This window comes from Lithobates pipiens, unplaced genomic scaffold (assembly GCF_037356315.1).
Source record: "Lithobates pipiens isolate NorthernLeopardFrog02 unplaced genomic scaffold, aLitPip1_a1.2 Scaffold_16, whole genome shotgun sequence".
NCBI lineage: Eukaryota > Metazoa > Chordata > Amphibia > Anura > Ranidae > Lithobates > Lithobates pipiens.
Genome location: NW_027507748.1, coordinates 362,991,190 through 363,001,429, shown reverse-complemented (window position 1 = coordinate 363,001,429; position 10,240 = coordinate 362,991,190). Strand labels below are relative to the sequence as shown.

The following is a 10,240-nucleotide window of genomic DNA, read 5'->3' as shown; positions in this document are numbered from 1 at the left end:
CTGTCAGCACTTCCCCCACACAGTTAGAAACACACTGAGGGAACACAGTTAACCCTTTGATCGCCCATCTAGTTAACACCTTCCCCATCAGTCTCATTTATACAGTAATCAGTGCATTTTTATAGCACTGATCACTGTAATGGTGTCACTGGTCCCCAAATAGTGTCACTATGGTCAGATTTGTCCCCTGCAATGTCTCAAGCCTGCTAAAAATCGCAGATTGCTGCCATTAACAGTAAAATCAATGAAAAATCATTAAAAGTCCTTAAATCTATCCCCTATTTTGTGGATGCTATACATATTGGCATAAATTGATGAAGAAATTTCATTTTTTTACATTTATTTTGGATATGTATTATAGCATAAAGTAAAAAATATATATATTTTTTTTTCAAAATTTTAATTTTGAGCCTCCACACAGAGCAATGTCGAGGAGTTGGAGGTGGACATTGCTCTGTGTGGAGGCTCCGGTCTGAGACATGTTCATTTGATCCTGGGATCTGGTAAGCGGCCAATCGTCACATTTCACCTTTCCTGTAAAGCTATTACCCACAGAGTGATGTGCGCTACCGCTACATGGAGAGAGGGCAGAAAGATAGACTGTTGCCAATGTGTCAGGTTTTGCTACATCTCTGGAAAAACAACTTCGTTTGAAGTTCGACATCCATTTGATCTGTGCATTATATGGACTTTTTCTTCAGTTTTTTTCACTAGTTGGTTAATGTGGACATTTTCACTAGCAATGTTTCATTTTCACTTGTAGTTCTACTGAGAGCGTTTGACACATCACAGTGAACACGGAAGTTTGCATTTCTGGTGGTTTATTCACATACAGACTCATTATCTTTATGTTTTTTATTTTTACACATTTTATGAGTGGTATAACAAGGACACTTTGTTACTATCACTGAGTGTGTTTTTTTTTTACCACTGATCAATCAACTATTGATTTTGTTTTTGGTGAGATTGAAAGGCACAGCAGCTTGGGCATGGAAACTTGTATTCCGGAGACTCATTTAAACAATCATTTGATTAACCCATTCAGGTTGCGCAATTTAAGTTTTCTTTCATGTATATTTAAATCTTGTACTCAGTTTTATTAATTGCAGCATCTAAGGGAGGAAGGTGTAGGGATTCACTTTTCCGTTTTATGGTTACACCCATTGATATTGGTTAAAACCCAGGCATACCTGATAGCGCAGACTTTTCCCTTGTAACACAAATACTGCAGCTGCTGACGTTTAAAATAAGGACACTTACCTGTCCAGGGCGCCCGCGATGTCAGCACCCGAGGTCAATCTGTCCCTCGGATGCTGCCGCCGCCATCTTCGGTAAGGGAATCAGGAAATGAAGCCTTGCGGCTTCACTTCCTGGTTCCCTACTGTGCATGCACAAGTGGTGCTGCGCAATCCAAATGGTCCCTGCTGTCTCTGGGACATGTGTGTGTCATCCCGTGGGAGTCTATGTCCGGAAGTGGGTGCAAATACCTGGACAATATCTTAGTATCTTAGACAGGTATCTGCACCCCCCCCCCCCCGAAAGGTGCCAAATGTGACACTGGAGGGGGGGAGGGTCCCAAAAAGCAGAGGTTCAATTTTTGTGTGAACCTCCGCGTTAAGCTTTGATTATAAATTCTGGAAGCTGATTGGTTTCCTAGCAGAGCTGCATTCTCTCCAGTTTTGGTAAATGTCAATAAACATTTTTCACACATTAAGCTTTACAGCCTGGAGCTGTCAGTAGACTGAGCACACAACATCTACACTAATGTACAAAAGATGTTGGACGGTCAGGCGACCAGCACCCCTCTATCGTTCGCTTCATCAGAAGGACGCCGGTTGCCTGTAGCGCGGATCTTCCCCTTTAAGCCGGTGGAACGCACGTCGAGTATCCTGTGGCACGCACACGCACAGAGTCCCTAGACGTTACGTACGCCCATTCGCTCCGCGCCTTCATTAGATTGTCGTCTAGAGGCTTCCGTTAGTCAGACATATTGTCCCGAAGGAGCCGGGAGAGGCCCTGACAGACCGGGGGGCAGCATGGGTGAGAACCGGGGGAACGTGACGTGGGAGAATGGTGTCATGGGGCTGGGAAACTAGTTTGGGGACAGCGTTACCCGGCCTGGTATAGCATGCCTAGGGACTTATTCACTGGGCACAGCAACCCCACCCTGGAAGTGTTTCAGACCAAGAGAGTACTGCCCCAGCAGGAGTGTCCTGTGCCCGTGTGTGTGTGTGTTGGGCACTCCGCAGAGTTTCATTACCTGTGTGCTCTGAATGGTGACCAGTGTTAGTAACCTGGTCGGTAGGTTTGCTTCTTGAATCCCTAGGAGAAGAGGAGTAGGTCAGCCATCAGGGCAATGTGTGTGTACTGTCTGTGTCATTCTTGGGCATGTCACATGGCCTCAGGTACTGTCATGGTGACGGGCAGAGAAGACCGAGCACATCTGCTTTCACCTGTCTATCACTGTCACACTCCTAATCACACCGAGTCCTTAGAAATGTTTAGGGAGCACTGTGTTGTAGTCAGGACTTTTTATGTCTGCCTCTGTAATCACTTCTATACTTGGCCTATTCTGGCACTCCTCTTACATGTAAAAATCCATCTTTATTTCAGAGCCCCCATACATTCTTGTGGGCTTGGGTGTTTTTTTTTTTTTTTTTTTTTTTTTTTTTTTTGGGGGGGGGGGGTTCATGAATTAAAAAAAAAAAAAACCCCATTAATGTTAGCCCAATATGATTTTTTATTTTTTTTGGTATAGTGTGAAAGATGATGTTAATAACGAGTAAATGGATGCCTAACATGTCACACTTTAAGTTTGCGCACACTTGTAGAATGACAACTAACTTTGGTACTTAGTCACTTCAGCCCCGGAAGATTTGGCTGCAGATGACCGCCACATTTTTTGCGATTCGGCACTGTCGCTTTAACTGACAATCGTGCGACGTTGCACCCAAACAAAATTGACGTGTGTGTGTGTTTTTTCCCCCCCCCCCCACAGATAGACATTTAAATAGATAACATAGATAGTAGATAGAAAAAAAATCGCAATACGCGTATATTGATTGGCTTGTTCAAAAGTTATAGTGTTTACAAAATAGGGCACTGATGGGGAACCTTGGCACCCCAGATGTGTTGGAAGTACATTTCCCATGATGCTCCACTACACTGCAGAGTGCATGAGCATCATGGGAAATGTCTCTGGCACTGAAGCCTTCTCAAAGTCGCATGGAAGTAATGCAGGAACCTTTTCTGAAGTCACAGCTACTTCATCATTTTCAATTGGAACTGCTCTTATAGATGAATGGCATTTCACATGACCTGCGACTTTGGGTCTTGCAAGTCGGATCCTAAGTCGTCAGAATGTGAACCAAGCCTTAGTGTCAGTCTGTTTTAGGTAGGACAAAAAACAAAATGCAGTTTCCTGGCCCTACTACGGGTACAAAGAACAAATCATATACACTTGGTATCGCCACAGTCCTCAAACAGGAGAACGTATTTTGCGTTTTTTGGTAGTCTAGGTAATGGCATAAGATTAACAACCAATTAAAAAAAAAAAAAAAAAAAAAAGAGCGTGAAATTACAGGGGTTCCTGCTGTCACAACTTAAAAACAGGCTAGCACAGCCGAGTCATTCGTTCACTGGAATTTGTAAATGACGGAACTACAAGTTCCATCTGTCACCTCTAATAAAGGTGCTAGTGAGTGCCCTTGTAGTTCATTCACACTTCCTATAGCTTTTAAAATGGAAAGCTAGTACAAAGGTACAGCAGAAAGCTCTGCTGCAGGAGCCTGACATTGCACCACTGCTCTGCTGATCCTGAGAAATATATATATTTTTTTTTTGGGGGGGGGGGGGGGGGGGGGCGGCGGCGCGGAGATTAGTCTTTAAATACATGAGCTACTAATTTTGTCTTTGAATTATTTTTTTTAAACTTTCATGGGCTGCTTATCTGGGGTCTGAATTACAAAATCTGGGCTAAACGAGCAATAACTTAACATGTATGAATGCAAGAATACACTGCTGCTGTTAGTGCAGAAATGGGGACAGTAACAGAGAACAACATCCCTCCACAGATGCATCCCAATGAACCCCAACACTTTTTACGACCATCCCAAAATATAATTGGATGTGTAGCTCTGGTTGGGGAGGAAAGTTATGGTAAATGAGGCACTGTACCACATTGTGTCCTCCCATTGAGATCAGTTATACCAGAAAATCTGTTATTGATGATGTCACAGTACATTTTTATGCGTTTTTGCAGTCATTTAAATGGTATAAAGACTCATAATAGGTGATATGAGGAGAGTTGGTTGTTGCTAACCTAGAGATATGCTATACATTTTGTGAAAATTAAAAAGTTCTGTCAAACACTTTTTTTTGTTATTGCTTGTTGGAGAGGTTTAACATCTCTCCTAGTGAGAACAAGGCAAGATAGAAGCAAGGAAGCTTCCCAGTGAGTTTTTGAAGACGCCGACAGTAAAAATAAAGGTTTCTCTGAAGAATGCCTGTGCTGAGCAGCCGACCTCCTGTGTGCACAATGCATAAGGCCAGCTGCTAAGCTTGGGACTCTGAAGAAAATTGAGATCATTGAAATAATAAAAAAAAAAAAAAAAAAAAAAAAAAATATATATATATATATATATATATATATATATATATATATATATATATATATATATATATATATATATATATATTAAAAATATTACACCCCCCAGTGGGTTTCATTTCCCTGCAAAGGTAAGCCTTAATATAGGCTTACCTGTAGGTAAAAGTGGTTGTACGGAGTGTACAACCACTTTAACTGCACCGATCACCTGTGAGGTTGCCCTGCCCCCCCAGCTCGAGGATGCCTGGTCCGATGCAGCAGGTATCGGATTAGTCTTTTAAGCATTTGCACGAGTACCGATACTCATGCAAATGCTTGGTGTCGATACCAATACTAGTATCAGTGTTTTCTTAGTGGTAATGTCTACATCTTGTTCCTCAATGTGGGTGGCACAGTGGTGTAGTGGGTAGCACTCTAACCTAGCAGTAGGACAGGTCGCTGGTTTGAATCCCAACCACGACACTACCTGCCTGGAGTTTGCATGTTCTCCCTGTGCCTGCGTGGGTATCCTCCGGGTACTACAGTTTCCTCCCACACTCCAAACACATGCAGGTAGGTTAATTGGCTTCTGTTTAAAATTGACCCTAGTATATGAATGGGGACCTTGGAGTGTGGGCTCCTTGAGTGAGTGTGCAATGTACAGGGATAGGGACAATTGTAGACACTCACTCAGGTTGAACTGGATGGACCGGTGTCTTTATTCAACCTTACTAACTATGTAACGTGCCATTTTTGTGTTTTTTAATCTTGAGTCATTTACCCCTACGGTAATGACGTGTTTAAATTTAACGTGGCTCCTGTGCTGAATTTAATATTTCGCTAATAAAACTCTTAAAACTATTAAAAGAAAATTGTATCTGCCTGATGGCTTTAGTCCCCATACCTTGAATCACTGGCTTGAAATGTCTGTTCATATCAGGAGTTCTCACTTTAATTGTTGTATGTTTGTTTTGCGCAAGTGATTTAGAACTTAGACTTAGAAAACATTGAAGCATAAGACAGCCATATTACTAGCTTTCTTGAAAAGTGGATGGCGTCTGCCCCATACCTATTACTCAGTGGTGGGTTGGGATTATGCTATGTATACTCCATAAATGCATAAAAAATTAAATTAAATAAGGGACCCACTTTCTAATTTCTGGAAATAGTTGAGTGATTATCACTGATTCTTCAATGTGGACGGGTTACCTCCAAGACTATGGTGTCAATATGTGTAAAACAAAGGGACGTCTCCAAAAAGAATAAAAAAAGAGGATCAGCCACGTTGTATGAAAATAAAGCTTTAATGAAAAAAATGGTATTATTGGTCCACTAGTGGTAACAATGACACCAATAAAGTGGAATCCCCCCGCCCCCCTGTGGAGCCATCTAAACGCATACAAAAAAATTAAAACGTCTTCACAATATGGTACCAGAACCAGGGACACACACCCTGCATGCATAACCAATTATGGAAGGACTGGTGTTGCTCAAGGTCGCTAGTCAAGTATGGATAAGGTTTAATGTTCTGATGAACTGTGGTTCTGTGTTCTAAATCTTTCCATTAATAGGGCTTGTGCTATGATATAGCAAGTATATCTACATCCACGGGGGTTATAGAGAACACAGTAGTGGAGCGTTGTGGACCGGTTATGCAGCAGTGCATATGCCAAGATATAGCCGACTAAAATTAACCTGAGCTGTAAATGTGCCAGTGTCTAAGTAACATGAAAGAAGATAAATCTCTAAATGTCCCGCTAGCAGTTCAGCCCGGTCAAGGGCGGCTTGATGTTGCTCCGTGTGCTAGTTGGAACTCATGGTGGAGTGCAGGGCTGGGATGGCACTGCCTATGTCAACGCGTTTCACACATTTGATCGTGCTCCCCTCATCAGGATGTATGACGCTCAATGTCTTCGTCTTTTTAAAGGGCAAATGCCCAATTGGCATCAATTACATCAGAACTACATTTTGAGGCCATCTAGTGGTGACCTATCATATTGTAGCCGGGGGAACAAAGGGAAAGAAGTTGTGCACAATAAGTCCTTGTACACACGGTCGGAGATTCCGACGGAATGTGTCCGATCGGAGCGTTTTGTCGGATATTCCGACTGTGTGTGGTCTGCACCGGACTGTTTCCGTTGGACCAAATTTTCCAACTTGCCGGAAATATTTTCCGACAAAATTCTCCGATCGGGCATACTCCGATCATGTGTAAAGAATTCCAATCGGACAAAGTGCCACGCATGCTCAGATCAAAATCCTACATCAAAGCTATTGGCTACTAGCCTGAACGTAGTCCCATCGTAACAAAATTACGTCATCAGGTTCTGAAAGATTGGATTTTCCGACAACTTTGTCCAACCATGTGTATGCAACCGTTTCAGACAAGATCCGTCAGACAAAATCTGACAGATTTGGTTGTCGGAATCTCCGACCCTGTGTACAAGGGCTACGTTTTTAAATATCCCATATTCAATCAATGCATTTACACAGGATAAGGATGTAAGTTTAGGCCATTAGTACAAAAATATCAAGTTATGAAGTTTTACTTTATGATGACATCACACTATTCTAAGGCTCAAGGAGAATCTTGAGGCTGTAAGTGGTTGTAAACCCTTACAAACCACTTTGACCTACAGGTAAGCCTAGATTAAGGCTTACCTGTAGGTCCAAGCAATATCTCCTAAACCTATATGGTTTAGGAGATATTTGCCCGAAAACGGGCACCACTGTCTACGGCGCATGCGCCGTAGAAAGCGGCGCGCAGGCGCACTGAGCGCGGCATTCTCAGCGACGGAGCTGCCGCGCGTGTCGGCTCCCGTGCGCATGCGCGGGAGTGACGTCATCGCGGCTTCGCCGGATGACAGTGGCGGTACTGCGAGACCCCACCAACAAGATGGATGCAGCGGACTACAGGGGACAGCGGCGACTTCGCTGGCTACTGTGTCAGGTAAGTGACACATAATGGGCTACTATGCGATGCATAGTAGTCCATTATGCTTTGCCTTTGCAGGGAATGAAAGAGGGAGTAAACTCATCAGGGTTTACTTCCTCTTTAACTCGTTTAAGCCTCTAGGTAGCAAGGTGCCCAGCCTGAATATCCAGGACTTTTCTTCCCTGAGTAAGACTTTGTCAAAGTTGCCTCTATGATCTGTTAGATTCAGAGCAAAAAACCCCTTAAATTACAGTCCAGTGGGTTGCCCACCATGGCACTCTACAAAGTGTTGTGCTACTGGAGTATCCTCTTTTTGCTTGATGCTCTGTAGGTGTTCACCAAATCTGACCCATAGCTGGTGTTTGATTTTTGCCTATATTTTTTGCATGGGCATTTCAGAATATAGAGAACCTGCATTGTGGCACAGTTAAACTATTCTCACACTCGTGTAGTCTTTCAGAGTGGGTGAAGACCCTAGATTCATCAACATGGCTACACATCCCACAGTGCCCACAGGAGTACATTCCTTTCAGCCTAGGTGGGTCTATAAGCCAATTTTTGTTTGGCGAGCAAACTCTGACTAAACCTGTGTAAGTCAAGGTTCCTAGCACCCATGTGGGGCCCAGAGCCAGCAATGGCCTCCATACCGACAGAACGTGCAAGTGATTTTGTAGGATCTTACTAGAGGTCGACCGATATATCGGCCGATATTTGCAGTTTTTTAATTAATCGGCATCGGCCAATTTGTGCTGATAAAAAGGCAGATTTAGAACTACAGCGCAACTTGCAAATGACTTCTGTAATAGAAGTCGGTGCAAGTTGCCTGAGTCTTCATAGAAGCGACTTTCCTCCTCTGGGCAGTCTGCCAAGAAAAGAGTAAAGAGATCCAGTGTTTACACTTGAATGAATGAACTCAACTCTGTGTGTAGGATTTCTCAGTTTAACCATTTTAAAGACTAAATCTCTTCTGACATTTGTTGCTTACAAGTAAAAATCCTGTATTTCTGCTAAAAAATCACTTAGACCCCCCAAAAATTAGATCTATTTTTTTTTTAGCACAGATCCCAGGGAATAAAATAGCGGTTGTTAAAATATTTGCAATATTTTATGTCACACGGCATTTGCGCAGAGGTCTTTTGGGGGAAAAAAAATACACTAATGATTTAAGGGAAAAAAAAAACAAACGGTAAAGTTAGCCCATTTTTTTTCGTCCAAAAGTTGACTACCTGTTTTTATTAGGCCCCTTTCACACATGCGGATGGTATGTCCGTATTTCATCCATCCGTTTGCGGATGAAATACGGGCCATACATTCATCCCTATGAGCATCCGCAGACACCCGCTATTGTCCGCCTCCGCAACTGTCCGATTCTGCAGACGGAGGAAAATCCTATTTTTCTGTCCATCTGCAGAGCGGATCGGATGAACACGCACAGACGGTCCGTGCTCGTCCGATCCCCATAGAGGAGAGCGGAGAGCTGACAGGGCGGTTTATCTAACTCATAACTGGAGGTTTGTTTTGTTTAAATGTAAGACGTTTTCTGTATCCCTTATGAAGGCTGCTTTCACACTGGAGCGGGCAGGCGTTGATGGTAAAACGCTGCTAGTTTTAGCAGTGCTGAACGGTTTACCATCATTTTAGCGGTGCTATTCGGCTGCTAGTGGGGCACATATAACCCAGCTAGCGGCCGAGGAAGAGGTTAAATGTAGGGCTGAAACAACTAATCGATTAATCGATTATGAAAATGGTAATCGATTAATTTCATAATCGATTAATCGGCCAGTAACATAATGGGGTTAAAAAAAAACTAAATTGAGCCCTTTATAGTACAAAAAGAGCAAATAATTGCTACTGTAAATATTTCACAGTTCTACAGTAAAAAATTAACCCCTTTAAGTAGTGATTATCTGTTTATAGTAAAAAAGCAAAAAAACAAAAACAAAGGGCTAATTTTAGTATTTTTAACCCCATTATGTTACTAAATGTCTTAGACCTGGTTCACATCTATATGTTTATTGGTGGTTTTTGCAGAAACGCACTACAGTTCATTTACATGGTTTCCTATGGGATACGTTCACATCTGTGCTTTTTTTCAGCCGTTGCATATTTGGAAAGGGTCAGGGACTTTAAAACGCAAAACAGTGCTACTTTGGTTCAATATACTTCAATGGAGAAGCTGCAGAAAAGCATGTAATGGAAGCAATTTGTGTTTTTTTAATCTGCTAAAAAAAAAATGCAAAAACGCAAATTGCAGTAAAATCACATGCACAGAAATCAAAAACACACAGCAAAAAGCACCGCAGAAACAGATCACACGCAAACTGCATAGCTGTGTACCGAGCCTTATGCTGGCCACACAGATCCTATTTTCAGATGAGAATAGTCAGACGAAAAATCTTTGTACATTCTCTGAATGAAAGAATTTTGTTTGAAATTTTCACTTGTTTTTAACATTCTGTTTTTAAAATTAATGTAATTTCTGAATGAAAACCCACAAACACTGCCTGAAAATTCCTTTCACCAAGAAGTGTTCTATTATTTCCAAATTTTCCCATCACTGTAGTTGAAAATGAACGTCAATTTGACCTACTTTTTTTTTTTTTTTTTTTTTTTTTTAAGGTTATTAACCGATTAATCGAAACAATCAGCCAACTAATCTATTATGAAAATAATCGTTAGTTGCAGCCCTAGTTAAATTTGCCCGTGAAGCACCGCTG

General features: G+C 42.1%; 1 protein-coding gene across 2 annotated transcripts in view; it reads left to right on the top strand.

Moving 5' to 3' along the window:
• The first annotated feature begins 1,920 nt into the window (after window positions 1–1,920).
• The window catches only part of KPNA6 (karyopherin subunit alpha 6), a 95,255-nt gene continuing 86,935 nt past the window's right edge, over window positions 1,921–10,240 (top strand). For both annotated transcript variants that reach the window (XM_077481985.1, XM_077481982.1), the window contains exon 1: window positions 1,921–2,040. In XM_077481985.1, coding sequence (XP_077338111.1) covers window positions 2,037–2,040 — 4 coding nt within the window. In that variant the 5' untranslated portion in view covers window positions 1,921–2,036. The remainder of the gene's footprint in view (window positions 2,041–10,240) is intronic.